This window comes from Salmo salar, chromosome ssa24 (genome assembly GCF_905237065.1).
Source record: "Salmo salar chromosome ssa24, Ssal_v3.1, whole genome shotgun sequence".
In the NCBI taxonomy this organism is placed as follows: Eukaryota; Metazoa; Chordata; class Actinopteri; order Salmoniformes; family Salmonidae; genus Salmo; species Salmo salar.
In genome coordinates this window covers 29,250,605-29,269,843 of record NC_059465.1, presented here as the reverse complement: position 1 = coordinate 29,269,843, position 19,239 = coordinate 29,250,605, and the positions used below count along the sequence as shown (strand labels likewise).

At 41.1% G+C, this 19,239-nt stretch overlaps 2 protein-coding genes across 3 annotated transcripts; one reads left to right on the top strand and one right to left on the bottom strand.

Moving 5' to 3' along the window:
- The first annotated feature begins 1,943 nt into the window (after positions 1-1,943).
- Positions 1,944-18,205, top strand: LOC106585697 (Rieske domain-containing protein). Of its 2 annotated transcripts, none has more exons than XM_014172203.2 (4): positions 1,944-2,350; positions 11,727-11,942; positions 16,301-16,335; positions 16,668-18,205. In XM_014172203.2, exons 2-4 carry the CDS (start codon positions 11,756-11,758, stop codon positions 16,977-16,979), a joined length of 534 nt encoding a protein of 177 aa, XP_014027678.1. In that variant the 5' UTR covers positions 1,944-2,350; positions 11,727-11,755; the 3' UTR covers positions 16,980-18,205. The 2 variants fall into 2 exon arrangements, with proteins under 2 accessions (XP_014027678.1, XP_014027679.1); XM_014172204.2 differs by lacking the exon at positions 1,944-2,350 and adding an exon at positions 2,618-2,993.
- On the bottom strand, positions 17,326-18,943 carry glrx1 (Glutaredoxin-1). The gene is given in 3 exon segments (NM_001141247.1): positions 17,326-17,583; positions 17,722-17,842; positions 18,573-18,943. Coding segments are annotated over 2 exon segments (321 nt in total). The 5' UTR covers positions 18,780-18,943; the 3' UTR covers positions 17,326-17,583; positions 17,722-17,728.
- Between the last annotated feature and the right edge of the window lie 296 nt (positions 18,944-19,239).

Here is a 19,239-nt window from a genome sequence, read left to right as displayed (position 1 = left end):
CCTCCCTGTGTCACCAAGTGGTTCCCCGTAGCCACGGACTGTATCCCCTGTTCCCTCATCCTCCATGTACCTGCCTTCATCCCCTGGGCCTCAGAGGGGCAACCCCCTACCACGGACTGAGCCCCGTTCCACATCTGGACACTGCTCCCATCACAGCCACGCAGGCAAAGGAGACATCCGGGTCGCTTCAGAGACTTTGTTTGTTCCCTCTGGGATGAGGGACTTTGTGGTGGGGGGTTGTGTACTGACCCACACAGACAACTGTGTGTTATGAGTTATGCTGTTCGTTTGTTGTGTTGGACTTACCAGTACCCAGTGCACGTGGGGTCCGACATGCCAGTCAACCTGCTATCTGCCAACCACGGGAATGCCTGGAATGTTCCGGTGCCGGGCATCCTTGTGGTGGGTGGAACAGCAAGGGGGGGTTGGCAGGGGGGTGGAGCACCGGAAGTTTAAGACAATGCTTAGCCATTGTTCTCTCTCTTATGTTTTGTCTTAACAAGAGATGGTCACGGTTGTTTTATACTGTTATCCTTGTTTTTTTGGCGTGAGCTACGGCCAAACAGTAGCCTGTGTTGAGTTGGGTTAATAAACCGGGAATTCGTAAACTCAATCCTCGGTATGGACATTTGTTAATTTATAATCTAGCCAGGTCATTACAATATGTATTGTATCAAATGGTAGCCTACAATGGAATATAAATCAATAGGCTACTTGATGGCCAACAGAGGCAAATGTATCATTCTCCACATTTAATGTCAGTTTCATTGAGGACTTTTCCCCCATAATAAGAACCACGCAAGGGAGTTCCATAACTTCCATTTCAAATGTCCACTCGGGCAGCCCGAGACCCAAGAACAGAGCATACATAAAACACTTCGCTTGATACCGTTTTCTTAATTAAGCAAAGTCAACATTAGAATGCAGTTTAAAACACCTAGCAAATTGATATAATGCGCTTTTGTGCACCCAAACTAGTTTTCCAGTTATTTATCTCCATTATTTCTTGATGTGCATCAGTTCTAGCGTATTAATGTTTTATGGAAAAAGTGTTGGAAATAGGCATGTCTATAAGGACAATCTAAGGATGCATTCCAAACACTTAAAAGACACACCCTATCCCCTCAGCCCTCAAAATTAAGTGACACTTATAATGACGTATCATGACGTCTGACGAGTATACACTTGCAGGGCAAGGGGCGAGGGAGGATGTTGGAAAAAAGTTTGGATGTTGCCACACACATACCTACTTGTTAACAAAATGAAGGAAGTTTCCTTTAAAACTATTCATAAATATTATCCTGCCAACCACTATATGAAAAAGTTAAGGAAAACATCAACTCAAATTGCTCCTTTTGTAATGACCACCCAGAAACAGTGTTGCATCTTTTTTGGCATTGTATTCATGTAAGAAAACTGTGGCAAGACATCAGTAGATATATAATTGAACACATTTATGAAGATCTTACACTATTGTGGAGCGATGTACTGCTTGGATTCTTTAACTACGATAGAAATAAGCTGAGACATTTTTATGTAATTAATTTCATTATTGTTTGGCCAAATTTCATATTCACAAATGTAAATTTACAAACAAAAGAAACACATTTTCTTACCCTACAAAAATAAATTGAACTGTATTTTAAGACAATTAAATACTCTAACAAAAAAGCTGTTAGAATTATAAGTGTATGTATGTCCCTTAAGGTCCTTGTGTAATGTGATATTGTACCCCCTAGCTCAATTGTCCATTGTATATTATCCATATATGCTTGTGTTCCCTCATGTACTTCCTGTATTGATTTGTTGTTAATAATAAAAAAAAATGTTTTAAAACATTTTTAAAAAAGGGGCGAGGGAGGAAGGAATGATTTTTAAATGGACCGCCCTTGCCCGGAAATTTGTCACTCGTTCATCCCGCAACATTTGTGTTTTCAGCCATCGGTAGCTTGTGGGTGCTTTAAATGCGCTACAGTCAATTATGATTGCATGTCTACTTACATTTTTTTCTTTCAACAATTTCCAAAAACTAGGAAAACAAAAACATCATTACTTTTACGAGACGTGTTTGTTCATTAGTAGCACAATTTCTAACTTATTTACATTCGTTTTTACATACACTTGCATGTTGACTCCATATTAACGTTGAGGTGTTACGTTTTGACTTTTCTTAGCGGATGTACAGTCATCGCGAATTGAATTATGGGGCGTTTCAGGCCCCGAAGTGAACATAATTGTACACTCTCAAACTCCATTAAAAACGAGGGCTGAGGGGCTTACGTTGTAAACTTCCCTTGTTTGGAACGACGACAGATATGCCGGCGGGTATTCCCCAAGGACATAAGGCAGGGTAAGTAGACGAGTGTGTCTTTTATTTGAAACGCAGACTAAATAGCCTACCTACATTGGTAAAAGTTGTCACGACGTGCGCGCATGCTGCTCTCTCGCTTACGTGACTCAGCCAATAGCTGTAGCGCTCTCTCAACACACACACACACACACACACACACACACCTCCGGGCCACCCATCCAATCACTCAGCAACAACCTGCTCACTGCCTGACAGTCATCAGCAGGTTTTCAAAGTAAACCAATTTTTAGGCCACACCGGAGTCGTGGTCAGATTTGACGAAAGGAGGGCAGGAGAGAGCCTGTGTCGAAAAGGGACATAGCCGTGGTCAATCGCGTAATTTAAAGATTGATAATACAACAATTAAAATACAATGACAGCCTTTAAAAAAAACTCCCACAGTTCTCATCTAGAACAGGGAATTTGTGGTAATGCCATTAGATTGATGGCATTTTGGAAATATGAAAAACACGTGACTGATTCAGGTTATACAATTACAGCGCGGTATGAAACACAGGCCATAATGCCGCGTTTATGTGCTAGTTGGAACTAGGAAACTCAGAAATGTCCAACTCGCTAACAGGTTGAACGCGGCACGTGTCAGGATTTCCAATAGGAAAATGTGGCGCCAGACATTTGACAGGTAACATTTAATTTACCGGACATTTGAGAAATGTATCAGACATTGGGTGCTTAACCTGATTAGGGCGTCTTAACCTGATTAGGGCGTCCACCTAAGGTGTTCAGAATGACAAATCACATGGTCATTCATATTAACAGAACATGCATGTCAAGGATGTAACGATGTGCCAACGATCTTACCAAATTCTGATGGGCAAATCAAATCAAATGTATTTGTCACATACAAGGTTAGCAGGTGTTAATGCAAGTGTAGCGAAATGCTTGTGCTTCTAGTTTGAACCTGTTATAGTAAAAAACAGCAAAACCACTAGCCTATGTCAATCAACTATAGAATAAACGTTTAGGCTACCTATTCTATTGGTCAGCTTGGCGAGAAAGAAATAGCCTATTCCAAACAGACTGGGACCGTTGTGGGACGATAGATCCCAAATTCATACAACCAGTAGGCTACATACAAAAATAAGCAATGAGTCTGATGCAACAGATCAGAACGTCAATCTTAAAATGTTGATAAACTATTATTTCTTCACATTATAAGCGCAACAATGCGGACAAAGAAGTAGGCTACCGCGAATGTTCGTTCCATAATTCAATTAGCAGGAAAACGTTGTCAAAACGGCACTGCACATGTTTATTTATTTTATTTCACCTTTATTTAACCAGGTAGGCAAGTTGAGAACAAGTTCTCATTTACAATTGCGACCTGGCCAAGATAAAGCAAAGCAGTTCGACAACATACAAAAACACAGAGTTACACATGGAGTAAAACAACATACAATCAATGATGCAGTAGAAAAAAATAAGACTATATACAATGTGAGATAAGGGAGGTAAAGGCAAAAAGGCCATGGTGGCAAAGTAAATAAAGCATAGCAAGTAAAACACTGGAATGGTAGATTTGTAGTTTGAAGAAAGTTCAAAGTTAAAATATAAATAATATGGTGCAAAGGAGCAAAATAAATAAAATAAATAAATACAGTAGGGGAAGAGGTAGTAGTTTGGGCTAAATTATAGATGGGCTATGTACAGGTGCAGTGATCTGGGAGCTGCTCTGATAGCTGGTGCTTAAAGCTAGTGAGGGAGATAAGTGTTTCCAGTTTCAGAGATTTTTGTAGTTCGTTCCAGTCATTGGCAGCAGAGAACTGGAAGGAGAGACGACCAAAGGAGGAATTGGCTTTAGGGGTGACCAGAGAGATATACCTGCTGGAGCGCGTGCTACAGGTGGGTGCTGCTATGGTGACCAGTGAGCGGAGATAAGGGGGGACTTTACCTAGCAGGGTCTTGTAGATGACCTGGAGCCAATGTGTTTGGCGACGATTATGAAGCGAAGGCCAGCCAACGAGAGCGTACAGGTCGCAGTGGTGGGTAGTATATGGGGCTTTGGTGACAAAACGGATGGCACTGTGATAAACTGCATCCAGCTTGTTGAGTAGGGTATTGGAGGCTATTTTGTAAATGACATCGCCGAAGTCGAGGATTGGTAGGATGGTCAGTTTTACGAGGGTATGTTTGGCAGCATGAGTGAAGGATGCTTTGTTGCGAAATAGGAAGCCAATTCTAGATTTAACTTTGGATTGGAGATGATTGATGTGAGTCTGGAAGGAGAGTTTACAGTCTAACCAGACACCTAGGTATTTGTAGTTGTCCACAAATTCTAAGTTAGAACCGTCCAGAGAAGTGATGCTGGACAGGCGGGCAGGTGCAGGCAGCGATCGGTTGAAGAGCATGCATTTAGTTTTACTTGTGTTTAGGAGCAGTTGGAGACCACGGAAGGAGAGTTGAATGGCATTGAAGCTCGTCTGGAGGTTAGTTAACACAGTGTCCAAAGAAGGGCCAGAAGTATACAGAATGGTGTCGTCTGCGTAGAGGTGGATCAGAGATTCACCAGCAGCAAGAGCGACATCATTGATATATACAGAGAAAAGAGTTGGCCCAAGAATTGAACCCTGTGGTACCCCCATAGAGTGGAACCCTGTGGTACCCCCATGTGAGTGGTTTCATGTGGCAGAGATGAAAATATCCAGTTAGAAAGCGAGAATAGGCTACTTTGAAGCAAGGTAAGCCGTGCCTCCTATGTATTAAAACGTTTAGGTTTCAAACAATTAAGTAGGATATATGTTTTCAAAATGCATACTGCCTCCAGCTCATTGCAAAGTGGTGTGGGGCGAGTTAAAGTCTGCCTTCCGTTGCCGTTTGATGCCACATTCAAAACAAATGGGAAAAACTAATGGGAACGTGGAAATCTACGACTTACGACTTCAGTGTGTTCAAGACAACTGGGACCTGGGGAAAAAACGAGCTCCGACTGATAAAAATCGCTTTGAACGGTCATCCAACTTGGGAACTCAGGCGTTTTTCTAGAGGTCCGACTTTCGAACCTGAAGATCACTGACGTCATGATTTGACCTCCATTTTTCTGATTTCCCAGTTGGCAGCAGCAGCTCTTGCACTGTCTGACAGATTTTCCAGTCAATCTCTGTATGCTGTACACCTGTGACAAGATGCATAACAAATATACTGTACACATGCACCAATTTAATTACACTAAATTATGCAAATTAACCTATAGACTGATAAGCATGACTAGTCAAATGTATTTCCATCAATGAATAGGCAAAGAAGCATTTTTTCACTACTGGATTTTTTTCTTCTTCTCCAGGGCAATTGGCACCACTTTCATTTATAGGCTTTTATATATTTTTTTGCTGATTTTTATTTATAGGCTTTTATTTTACCGGCTAAGGGAAACCCTGGCATGTGTATAACTACAACCAGTTAGCAAGTCATACATTTCAGAGTTTCCAAGTTCCGACTAGCACATGAACGTGGCAATAGAGATAGGACTCTCTTTGTATGTGTGTCATTAAAGTGTCTATGACAGCATGGCCATAGACGCCAATTTAAAGTAGTAAATGTTCTTCTTCATCGGCTGATTGCTCCCAATTCAAATGAATCCCCACCCAGTTGACTATTTTAAAGTGATGTAAGCCCTCAATGACAATGTCCATGCTAAAAATAGGTTATATACATGATGGGTCTTCTATTTATCTCTATGAGAACATGCACAACTCCAATATAATATTTTTTTCCTTCCCAAAGTTGCCTAAATACCACTTAGGCCTATATCAGTGCATTCGTAACAACCTAACCATTACAATACGTATATTTGATCAAATAAACCTGGCATAGCAAATTAGCTATTAAATGTTGTGTTGACCAAATTCGACACTCATTGAACTATATTCAAAAAGTCCTTACTTTGTGGACATATTTTGGGTGGAGTAAAATCTCTTGTCTCTTCCTCTCTGGTTTGTGCCAGTTCAACGCTCATTGCAGAGGGGTTAGTAAACGTCAGCTATCATATTTCATATTTCGAGAGGTAGCCAAATACGCTCCACCTGTTAGATAAAAATAAATAAGACTTGAGCAAACGTGCTCAATTTAGTAATAGCGTTTATTTGTAGGCACTAACTCCGCCATGGTTCGTTGGACAAAGCCTATGAGGAAAATGAATGGCATTTTATGGGGGGGTTGGGATAAACTCCGATAATAAGGTCTGTGGTAAACGCATGCTTAGGAAATCTTATACGTTTTGTTGTATGAGATAATATTAATCAGCTACGGTCACCTTTTAAATACTTTTTTGAATGTGTTTTAAAAAAGCACAAAGGCTTCATAATTCATAAAGGTCATGTTAACTGACTGCTATTCTATCATAGAACAAAACGTGTAAGATCTAAGCCTGTGTAAACTGAAAACAGCAATGCAAAAAGGAGAAGAATAATTTAACCTTATCAATTTCATTAGCTTGCTAGGTCTATTGAAAGACCAGAGCTGTGTTCGAATACTCATACTAACTGTACTATTTGTGACGTAAATGTAGTATATAGTTAGTATGCCAAAAATTCTGGGATGTCCTACTACATTCACAAAAATACGACGTATACAATCAGTGGACACTTTCAGGGATTTCTTTTTTGGGGCCCATAATGCAATTCTTCAGAAAATCGGCTCGGCTTCACAACGTCTTCAGATTTGAAGAAAATGGTCGGAATATATGCAGCCGAAGGATACAGTCATTACTTTAACTAATTATGACAAATGTTAAGAAAATGCTGACCAATGTAATGACTTTTCAAATAAATTACCTTACACGTTATGTTGGTTGACAATTTGTTTGCTACGCTGTCCTTACAGCAGTATGTACCGGTATGTTAGATGGCTACTAATACATCGAACTTGCCAGTATATTTACTATATGCTAACTAACTACCCAACACTTATTGACTTGATTATTCCCGTAATTTAGCGAAGTGGTATAGTCATTGCGCGTTCTCAATGGACATTCGGGTGCGTTCGTAAATTCGTTCTGGCTATCAACTCCGATTTCAGAGCACACTCGTCCGTGTACCTGTCCTAGAGCGCAGAATAACTGATGCAGATGCATTTACGAACGCTCAACGCCAGTTGAATATGGCCGGTGTCAGTAAACGTCGACAAAACAGCGTAATGAAATTGTTGCCAGCAGCACAGTTAGTCACCATCGCTCTGGATAACATGAAAACAGTTTAACCAGCTCTGCTAGGGCAGTGCGCCACTACTGAACGGACAAGTGTAGTCAGGGTTGCCATGTTTGCAGTTTTCCTGATAAAATGGGCTACTTTTAAAATCGATGTCGCGGGTGAACATTTATTGGTTGCAGGTTTTTGGGCTACTTGTAAACTGCACCGCGGCCGCCAAGGCATTTCTCAAAAACAAAATCGATTTCACTGTGACCTGCTGCTGATTATCGGGCAGTGAGCAGGCTGTTACTGAGTGAGTGAGTGCGTCCTGATAACTTTTTACCAGTTGTCGGGCGGCTAGTTAGATTGTCATTATGGAGACACCCATTTCCAACCCTTTTTCCATAAAATATTTTAACACGCTAGAATTCATATAACGGCGACAAAGCTCTGGATAACAACTTTAGACGCACTAAAGGCTTTCGATGAATTCGCTCAGAGTTGGTTTAAAGTAAACTGGATTCTAATGTTTACTTTCCTTATGGAAAACCGTATCAAGCAAAGGGGATTACACATGCTCAATTCTTGGGTCTCGAGCGCTGCGCAAGTGGACATTTGCAATGGAAGTTATCCTCTCTACGTAACAGCCACTGCAAGCCTGTGGCGCGATTTTCAAAACGTTAAAAATCCTATTACTTCAATTTCTCAAACATATGACTATTTTACAGCCATTTAAAGACAAGACTCTCGTTAATCTAACCACACTGTCCGATTTCAAAAAGGCTTTACAACGAAAGCAAAACATTAGATTATGTCAGCAGAGTACCAAGCCAGAAATAATCAGACACCCATTTTTCAAGCCAGCATATAATGTCACCAAAACCCAGAAGACAGCTAAATGCAGCACTCACCTTTGATGATCTTCATCAGATGACAACCCTAGGACATTATGTTATACAATACATGCATGTTTTGTTCAATCAAGTTCATATTTATATCAAAAACCAGCTTTTTACATTAGCATGTGACGTTCAGAACTAGCATACCCCGCAAACTTCCGGGAATTCGCTAAAATTTTACTAAATTACTCACGATAAACGTTCACAAAAAGCATAACAATTATTTTAAGAATTATAGATACAGACCTCCTCTATGCACTCGATATGTCTGATTTTAAAATAACTTTTTGGTGAAAGCACATTTTGCAATATTCTAAGTTACATAGCCCAGGCATCACGGGCTCGCTATTTAGACACCCGGCAAGTTTAGCACTCACCATAATCATATTTACTATTATAAAAGTTTGATTACCTTTTGTTGTCTTCGTCAGAATGCACACCCAGAACTGCTACTTCAATAACAAATGTTGGTTTGGTCCAAAATAATCCATCGTTATATCCGAATAGCGGCGTTTTGTTCGTGCGTTCCAGACACTATCCGAAATAGTAAAGAAGTGTCACGCGCATGGCGCAATTCGTGACAATAAAATTCTAAGTATTCCATTACCGTACTTCGAAGCATGTCAACCGCTGTTTAAAATCAATTTTTACGACATTTTTCTGTAGAAAAGCGATAATATTCCGACAGGGAATCTCCTTTTCGGCAAACAGAGGAAAAAATCCCAAAGGCGGGGGCGGTCGGGGTCACGAGCACAAGCCCAGTGTCCCTTGATCGGCCACTTGAGAAAGGCGATAATGTGTTTCAGCCTGGGGCTGGAATGACGACATTCTGTTTTTTCCCGGGCTCTGAGCGCCTATGGACGACGTGGGAAGTGTCACGTTAGAGCAGAGATCCTTAGTAAATGATAGAGATGGAAAAGAAGTTCAAGAATGGTCAGACAGGCCACTTCCTGTAAAGGAATCTCTCAGGTTTTGACCTGCCATTTGAGTTCTGTTATACTCACAGACACCATTCAAACAGTTTTAGAAAATTTAGGGTGTTTTCTATCCATATGTAATAAGTATATGCATATTCTAGTTACTGGGTAGGAGTGGTAACCAGATTAAATCGGGTATGTTTTTTATCCAGCCGTGTCAATACTGCCCCCTATCCTAAACAGGCTAAGGAACTCCCTTGGATGCTTCTGTTATGGGGAAAAAGTCCACAATGAAACTGACATTAAATGTGGAGAATGATACATTTGTATCTGTTGGCCATCAAGTAGGCTATTAAATTATATTTCTATAGCCTACAATTTGATACAATCAGTGATGCAACTTTGGTTTTAAAAGGAGGGGGGGGGACATAACCTGGCAGGGTGTTCTCCCTCAGATATTTTTGGGCATCTTAAACCTAATTTCCTGCATTTCTACTAGGGCTGTCCCTGACCAAAAAATCTTGTCTGATGCTTTAAGCACACTGTTTGATTAAATAATGAAGACACACAGATGATTCAAGGGAGCCAGAGATCAAGATGGCCTCACCAGAAGAAAAAAACTGTTCCCAACCCTCCTATTCCCGCTGCTGCTGGCCTTTGCAGATTCTACCATTATGCTCCTGAAGTACTATAGCACTTCAGACATCCCCAGATGGGCACATTTATAGGCCTACATTTGCAAGCAGGCCAGGTAGACTAGTCCTATTTCTATATGTGTAATCAGGTGCGCGTCCTTACTCAACATTGACAGGAGCGTTTCAAACAAAAGACAATAAATGTAATGAAATGAACGAAACCTTGTTGAGAGTTCTGCAAAACATATGTCCACTCCAACAATGAGAATGAACAGTAAATTACTATAATAATATATTGAATGAATTAACATAAATTACCATAACCAAACAACATTGCAGATTAGAAATTATTGGAATTAATGGTAAATGTAGGCTACTACTGGTGATGTATGTAATTGGGAATTGATAGACGGCACACAATTAAGTTTTGAAACAATGAATACCCACAAAATAGCGGGATAGAATGCATTTTGGAGAGAGACGTGTCTTTTGCATCTGCCACAGTCCCCAAATTCTTGGACCGTGGCATCCCCGTAGGCTCTTCAATGGATTAGTCCACTGAGACAGGCGCAAATCATACAGGTGTCTTGTGTGCCATGAAAAAAAAAAAGTATATGCGACTGCTCGACTAAAATGTTTTATGTTTTCAGTACAGACCTCTTTTGTCATACAGTAGGGTATTCCATATAAGGCACCCCGACCTTATGAAAGTTGCACAGTTTACCCTTAGTCTTGTAATAAATTAAATCTAGTGATACATAACTTGACATTTTTGCCATCCATTGTGACAGGATAATCAACCTTCCAATTAAATGGCAATGCATTTCTTAGACGCTATAAATGCTAGGTTACACAGTTTGTTCTGATAAGTCTCCAGTATAAACATTTCTAGCAAACAAAAACAGGGATAAGGGATCATCTGTATACATGCTGCGATAAAAGATCATACTCTTTCCAGGAATTCAGATAGTCGTCACAAGATCATAACATATGCAAATATGTACGGCAATATTCCTTCTTAATTTGCTCAATAACTTTGCGGAAAAGGGTTTATTGGTTTAAATGTGCTAACTGTTCTCTTGCTACAAAAAAAAGGTTTTGGGCTAGTTTTCAAGCCTTGTGGGCTGTTTTGAGAGGCCATTGGGCTATATTTTTTTAGCTTGCCCTGGCAAACCTGAGTGTAGTGTTTGTAACGCAAGATGGAGGAGAGTCTGTCTTTCTCGGAGATCCGGAGCCTTCAACCGCAAGGGGGTATTGACATGGTCATTGAAATGCATTATATCCGGCAGAACATAACGTGCTAATGGGTAACGTGAACAAGGCTTAACATGCAACACAAATTGTGGAGCCTGCCAGAGTGCTTGATGAATGCTAATCTCAGTTACCCATAAGTAAAATCCTTGTGAAAATTGTTATTTAGCCATTTATATGTGAATCTGTCTACGAGAGATTAGATGCATGTTTGTGCTTAAAAAATGTGAGATTACAGTGATCTTTATTTATTTTATTTTTTGAATCTTTATTTAACTAGGCAAGTCAGTTAAGAACAAATTCTTATTTTCAATGATGGCCTAGGAACAGTGGGTTTACTGCCTTGTTCAGGGGCAGAATGACAGATTTTTACCTTGTCAGCTCGGGGATTCAATCTTGCAGCCTTTTGGTTACTAGTCCAACGCCCTAACCACTAGGCTACCTGCTGCCCCTTTAGTTTAAACCTAGTTCAGGTTGATGTTAAAACATACACACACACAAACTACTAAATGTTTCTCTCTCTCTCTCAGGAGTGCATCTACATTTGGAAGTTGTCAACATGTTCTCTGAGGAAGAGCAGACATCCCCTACATCCTCCTCTTCATCGCCACCTCCATCCTCCCATTTCATCGGGAGGAAAGAAGACGTTATCCAGGCCAAGCGTGTCACCAAGCTGGTGGGCGGGAGGGATGTGCTGGTTCTCTGCCACCAGGGCAAGCTCCACGCCATGGACATGCGCTGCTACCGTAAGGATCGGGTCATGGGTGTGTGCAAAATGGATGTTGGGGATAGTGGTGTATTTATTTTTTGGGTGAGGGAGCGACAATTTTTTCATGATGTCGTAATTTCCTCAATCAAAGTTTGTACCAACAGATGTAGCCAATTGAATAGCCTAATATGCATAAAATGCATCCTCCAATTGCAACATCTGCCTATGCCCACACATGTTGTCAAAGGAAAATTTTATATTTTTAATATCCTCAAATACCAAGTTAGGCATAGGCTACCTAATTTCAAAATAGGCCATCATCACTGTCAATAGTGAATGATAATTCTTCATATTTTACCAGTGAAACGTCCAAACTGCATCTCCGTGCCAATCATTTGGTTATTCTCAATCAGTTTCATGGTAATATACATTTAGATCTTCTTGAATTACTGTTTCATGAGCGAACTAGAGCAGATGGTGTTAACAAACTAATAGCCTTTCTTCCATTTTGTTTCAATACAAACATATCTTGCCGAGTGGTGCGTTCTGTTGAGTTTTGGCACATGAGAAAAAAAATGACTCTTCAGCTATCCATCCTAAAATATCATTCGAAATGAGGTGTTTTAGGTGTAACAGTAATGTTATAGGCCTACTATGCTATGGTATTACTGTATATTCAGTTCTCTTATGCAATCATTATGTGATCTTGTAAGATATTGATTCAGCTTTGATCTAACTTCTGCATGAAGTTCCCTCAGCGCTCACAACAGGCAACCTCTGACAAAAGTCCCTCTACTTCTATTCGAGGTGAAAATGATGAATCAGACACCTTATCGATAGCGACAGCTCATGGTCCTCCTGGAATCAGAAGGTTTTTTTGACTCCATGGAGGAACGTAGTCAGAGAAATGTTGATGAATGTCTTGCCCGAGCTGTGTATGCCACTGGCTCACCGCCGATGCTCACAGGCAATGTGTATTGGAAGAGATTTCTGAATGTTCTTTGCCCAGCATACAACCCTCCAACCAGACATGCTGTAGATCAAGCAAATCATAGAGAAAGTAGACTGTATTACAATAATCTCTGATGGGTGGTCAAATGTTCATGGGCAAGGAATAATTAACTACATCATCTTCACCCCTCAACCAGTATTCGACAACAGACACACCGGTCTCTACATTGCAGATGAGCTGAAGGCAGTCATCAATGACCTTGGACCACAGAAGGTATTTGCAATGGTGACAGACAATGCTGTGAACATGAAGGCTGCTTGGTCTGAAGTGGAGGAGACCTACCCTCACATCAAACCCATTGGCGTGCTGCACATGCATTGAATCTGCTCCTTAAGGACATCATGGCACTGAAAACAATGGATACACTACAAGAGAGCCAAGGAAATGGTTAGGTATGTGAAGGGTCATCAAGTTATAGCAGCAATCTACCTCACCAAGCAAAGTGAGAAGAATAAGAGCATCACATTGAAGCTGCCCAGCAACACCGGTTGGGATGGTGGTGTCATCATGTTTGACTGTCTCCTGGAGGGGAAGGAGTCTCTCCAAGAAATGACCATATCACAGTCTGCCGATATGGACAGCTCCATCAAGAGGATCCTCCTGGATGCTGTATTTTGGGAGAGAGTGGTAAGCAGCCTGAAACCTATAGCAGTAGCCATTGCACGGATTGAGGGAGACAATGCCATCCTGTCTGATGTTCAGACTCTGCTTATAGATGTAAGAGAAGAAATCCGTAATGCACTGCCCACTTCACTGTTGCTCCAAGCAGAGGAAACTGCAGTTCTGAAATACATCAAAAAGCGTGAAGACTTCTGCCTGAAGCTCATACACGCCGCAGCGTACATGTTGGACCCCAAGTATGCTGGCAAGAGCACTACCGTGTCTCGCCACCTTGGCCTGCATGAGGGCAAGGTTCATGACAGTCTGGCGAAGTACACTTCCAAGCAAGGGCTTTGGGATGGAGATGCAATATGGCATATCTCATCAGCCACCTGGTGGAAGGGACTTTGTGGATCTGAGGCTCTTTCCCGTTGCCTCCATCATCCTCCAAATCCCACCAACATCAGCCGCCTCAGAGTGCAACTGGTCCTTGTTTGGGAACACACACACCAAAGCACGCAACAGGCTAACCAATACAAGGGTTGAAAAATTGGCTGCCATCCAGGCAAATTTGAGGCTTTTTGAGCATGACAACGAGCCATACTCAACAAGGTTGAAAAGTGACATTGAAGATGAGGCCTCAGAGTCTGATGTTCAAGAGGTGGACATTGAGGAGTTCGAGGGAGAAGAAATGGAAGCCTGAGAGGAAGACAACTAAAAGCTTTAGTTTCATCATTTTACAGATGTATGTTGAAAATGTTTTTGGGAGATGCGATGGATCATTGGGGATCATTCAATATTCCCTTTTTGTTGTTCAGTGAAATCATCCCATGTGAAGAGTCAATTAATTTAATTAAAGTTCAATTCATAACTACATCGTTTTTTTCATTTCTATTGGAAGGATTTAATCATTTGCAATTGTCTACTTATGATAAGGTAAAAGGTTTGTTTCTGTCTCCATATGATATGGTAAATATATCCAATGCAAAAAACATCTACATTTAAATGGTATTAATATTAATTCCCATATATTCCCGTTAATTCCCACGGAAAGTTTCCACCTCTGAATATACCCTAAAATGTGCAACCCTAGTCTCAACCAATAGCCCATGCAGGCTAAATATCCCAAGCAGGGGTACAGCAACTTCTTGAGAGGGTCAGGCTCCTTGGGCTTTATGGTGACCCCTGTGGTTTGGGTGTCCTCGGCAGGATGGTGTCGCCCACTTTGGCCATTCTGATTGGCCAAAGTGGTCAAGCCTCCAATGGGCCTCTGCAGTGCACATGTAACAGTATAGCTTCCGTCCCTCTCCTCGCCCCTACCTGTGCTCGAACCAGGGATCCTCTGCACACATCAACAACTGCCTCCCACGAAGCATCGTTACCCATCGCTCCACAAAAGCCACAGCCTTTGCAGAGCAAGGGGAACAACTACTTCAAGGTCTCAGAGCGAGTGACATCACCGATTGAAACGCTATTAGTGCGCACCCCGCTAACTAGCTAGCCATTTCACATTGGTTACACACACATGTAGCTTATAGTTCTTCATCATTCTTACCACCGCCAGAGAAGACAAGGAAGAAACCACCATGTATCTACCTATAGGCTGCTGAACATATTTATTTGGTTTGTCATTCTATTGTTTTTCATTTTAGTGGTAATTAAATAGAATTTATTTATAATTTATCTGAATACATTTTCCAGAAATAGTTTTACCAGCTCTGTGTATTCTCATATTGAAAAAAGTGAGGGAGCACCGCTCCTCCGCGCTCTGGCAGAACTACACCCCTGGTTGGGAAAAGGAATAGATTGGGGCTAGAAAATTCCACTCCTCCAAACCAACATTCCCCATGTTTTACGATGGACAGCATATCAGTTGACCTTTAAAAGCAGCACAATAAAGTCATTTTAGGATTCGCCCAATAATGGAGTGAAGGAGCCTAACCTTACTCCTTATAGTCCAAGGACCTTACATGTTCTGTTTAGAGGTGAATTGGCTCTGGTAGCCAAAACAGCCAGATACTCCATTTAAACGTGAATCGATTCTCAATTGCGGTACGGTTCTAGAAACATAAAACCCTCTACTTTCATATCACAAAAAAAAGAATTTCACAAGTGCAAAATATACAGTTAACAGTTGCAGCCAACAGTATTTTTCAGTGACAACATGTTTGTGGTGTCCGTCTCCCATTTAGCTTACACACAGGTGTTCGGCGATAGCTAATTAGTTTAGGTAGTCGACTGTCTCCCGTCTGTTTTCCGTAAACAAGCGCAGTAACAAAAAAATATGGCCGTGTGGGAACCCTAACCCTATGGTAAAAAGTGTGTTGTAATTTAACCTTTTTTTTTAAATTATTATTATTTATTGTGACATAAAATATATGTTCCTTATGTTTCCAAAACCGTACCGCAAATAATGTGTTAACGTTTTAGAGCAAGCGTTGGGGATCTTAAAGAAGAATTTTCCTATTTCTGAATTAAATAATTTTTAAAAATGTAAATAGAATGTTGTAGAAGGGTCCAGATATTTAGTTTTTTGTGATTTTGGCTTGTTTTTAAGAAACTTACCTCAGCCGCGATTCACTTCATTGCTCTTTGTGTGGTATCAGGCCACGCAAAAGACATGAACAAGCTCCAAAAACACCCAAATAGGTCCTTTTTAGAAACGGACGTGCTCTCAGTATAGTGATGTAGGTTGTTAGATGTTAGCGTCTATGAATAGGCTATACTATCTATCCCTGACACTGAATTCCAGTGGTGTTGTACTGTCTGTCTTATTTTGCCAGATACCGGTGGACCACTGAAGGAGGGAGATATCGAGGTCAGTCGTCTGATTTCTCTTTGACCTACTACTTGTTCCACACTGTCCTCATCAATCCTGTGCTTTACCAGGAATCCCAGGCTCATTCTCCATTGTCTCTCCTCTATTCCTTGCGTCCTCTTTCCTTGCCTCATCAAAACGCAGTGGAGGAAAGTGTCAGACGGGAGGGATCTTCTCCATTGCATTTTGAAAAGGGAGCTAGGACAGACAGTTGAGAAGAGCCCCACTCTTCTCTCTCCTTCCTACAGCTCATTCTCATAGCTAAACAATCTTTTGTGTTTTTTTGTTTGTTTGTTTGTTTGTTCATTCATTCATTTCTCTGATGTGCCCAGGAGTTTGACGGGCGGATGTGCATCGTGTGTCCGTGGCACAAGTACAAGATCACTCTGGCGGAAGGCGAGGGGCTGTACCAGGCGGTGAACCCCTCGGCTACACCCCCTAAACCCACCTGGCGCTCCAAAGGGGTCAAACAGAGGGTTCACCAGGTCACAGAGGTCAACCGGGATGTGTATGTCACATTTAACGACTCGCCTGACACCATTGACTCTGACTTCTACCAGACAGAGAGATACAGGGCCACTATGAATATGGCCCAGCCCAAGACTAAGAAATTACACGAGAAGGTGACGAGCAGGAAAGTGTAAGGATTTGGGCCATTTTGGTTGGGGAAAAACCCCATGTGATACTAAATGTGTCTTTCGTTAGCGCCGTGGAATAGTAAACGGGTGGTGCAGGTATAAGACTAACTAAGTACTTCCCTATCAGCAACTCAAAGCGTAATCTCTGGGTTATCCTTTCGTATCCTCCAGTGCACTAACTGACCTCAATCTCAATCTTTTCCAAGTTTTCAAACTTGTACACACTTTTAAATATGTGTTTGAAGATTTTCTGTTTTTGTACAGGTGCAGTCTTCCTATATTTCTTCAGTTTTGTTTGACTTGTAATGTCTGCGTCTATACAGCAAACGACTTCAAGAACGAAAGCAGAACTAGTTAACATTGGTGTGTCTTTTTTATTTTATACAAAAGATACTGGTTAAGTGATTTAATGATGTTTGGATGTAAACATCACTGGAGGAATATTACTGGAGGAACAGAGACAGGTCTACAGTCATGAAGATAGACTGGTGACAAACGAAGAAACTTCCTCTAACATCAGAGCTATAGATGACACACAATGTTTGGTCTCAGTTCAGCAGACAGACCGAAGGCAAGGCGTTTTCCAGGTGGTGCAGATATTCACAGCTGTCTGTTGCCAAAAAGAGAAGGACAGAGAGATGAGAGGCTGTGTGGAAAAACAGGTGAGCTAGCACTGATACCCTACACAGTCACAGTATCAAGAAGAAACCTTGCACAGAATAGTGTTAAATGTTGTTCATCGCAGTACCTGAAGATCATTGCAGCGATCCGATTGACTTCAGCATTCCCTCCAGTTTCCCACTCTTATCCAGGGCTTTAACGTCACTGCCCCCACCAACACACTTCTTACCGATGAACACCCGTGGCACCTTCACACACACGCATTCATATGGATTATTAGGCAGCAGCAATATTATGTTTTTCAATTAATGTAGATTGTTTTAATTTCCCTAATGTACTGTTTTGCTGACAATTCAATGGGAAATCAGTGGGGCTACAGTAGCCCACTGAAATGAATGGATTTAAGCCTTGTACACAGGGTTGTGTCGAACTGTATGCTTTCCAGTGGATGGCCATTCATTTCAATGGGAGGCAATCCGCACCACTGCAACTCATCTGCCAGACTATGCAGACTAGCACAGTGTTTTGGATTCGTCCAATTTGTGCGTTGCTTTTCTGTGCGGTATCAGACACAGAAATAGATAAACCACCGAATAAATGTCTAATGTGTAGCATGATTATTTTTGTTCTGATGCAGTACATAAATTGCGAAGACTACTTAACATTTACCGTACAGCAATGTAATGATGCAACCTGCGCGCTTCAAACCCCTTTTGCGCAACTTCTGCCCGCCTTTCTGAACATGGCTCATTTGCTGAGTCACTGTGACTAACAGTGGCAAGACTAAAATTAAAGTATGAATACACTATCAAAATTAGGCTACTTCTATGTACTTTGAAGGGTTGCCATATACGAAATAAATGTTTTATATGGCTCCTGGGGGAAAAAACTGTCGGTTGGTACAAAAGTAAAAAAACAGGCTAGTAAAAGTCTAGAAATGGCTGGATAACAAAGCGAAACAAACATGCATTCACTCACCGTTCGTTCACCTGTTATTTTATTTAGGTAATCCTGGATTTCACTCATGTCATCTCGTCCAGTGATGTCTATGAATTCCAAGTGTCCAGATTTGAATCCATACTTTGACAAAACATCTTTTGCCATTACGCAATATGGGCATAACGGTTTTAGAAACACGACTACTTTGTCCCCTTTAATTCTGGCCGTAACGAATTCCTGAGCCATGTTGCTATTTAGAGAGCCGCTGCGTTATGAATAGAGTGATCCAACAGATTGGAAATATTTATGATTGAAATTGAGAGAGAGTTGGCGAAACCATAGCCAGAATAGATTCCAACCTTACTCTTGTTTACAGCTGCACTGGGGTCGGACAGGCTTCCTGTTTAGATTAAGACACTGTGGAGCCAGCGCAAAATGTGACTCAGAAAACGTATCTCAATATAGGGATGAGAAAAGCTTTGTAGTGAGAAAAAATTGTCCCATTATCCCGTAAAGCACGTCAACTCAAATTTCAATCTGTCAAAATTGTACATGAGATCCATACAGAACTGAGTATTATAAAACACCTTCTAATCAGTTGTACAAAATTGTATTCGATTTTATGGGGTGCGTGAAAAAATTCACAGTCCAAGTGGTGAGATGCGCATTAGACCTATTCTTTGTTGAAGAAAGTGTTACTTGTTCT

Bases quoted from the DNA above. Each gene is read 5' to 3' on its own strand.
- LOC106585697 (XM_014172203.2), top strand. From the start codon at position 11,756: ATGTTCTCTGAGGAAGAGCAGACATCCCCTACATCCTCCTCTTCATCG. The intron at 11,943-16,300 runs GTAAGGATCGGG...TTATTTTGCCAG, and splicing joins CATGGACATGCGCTGCTACC to ATACCGGTGGACCACTGAAG. The intron at 16,336-16,667 runs GTCAGTCGTCTG...TGATGTGCCCAG, and splicing joins TGAAGGAGGGAGATATCGAG to GAGTTTGACGGGCGGATGTG.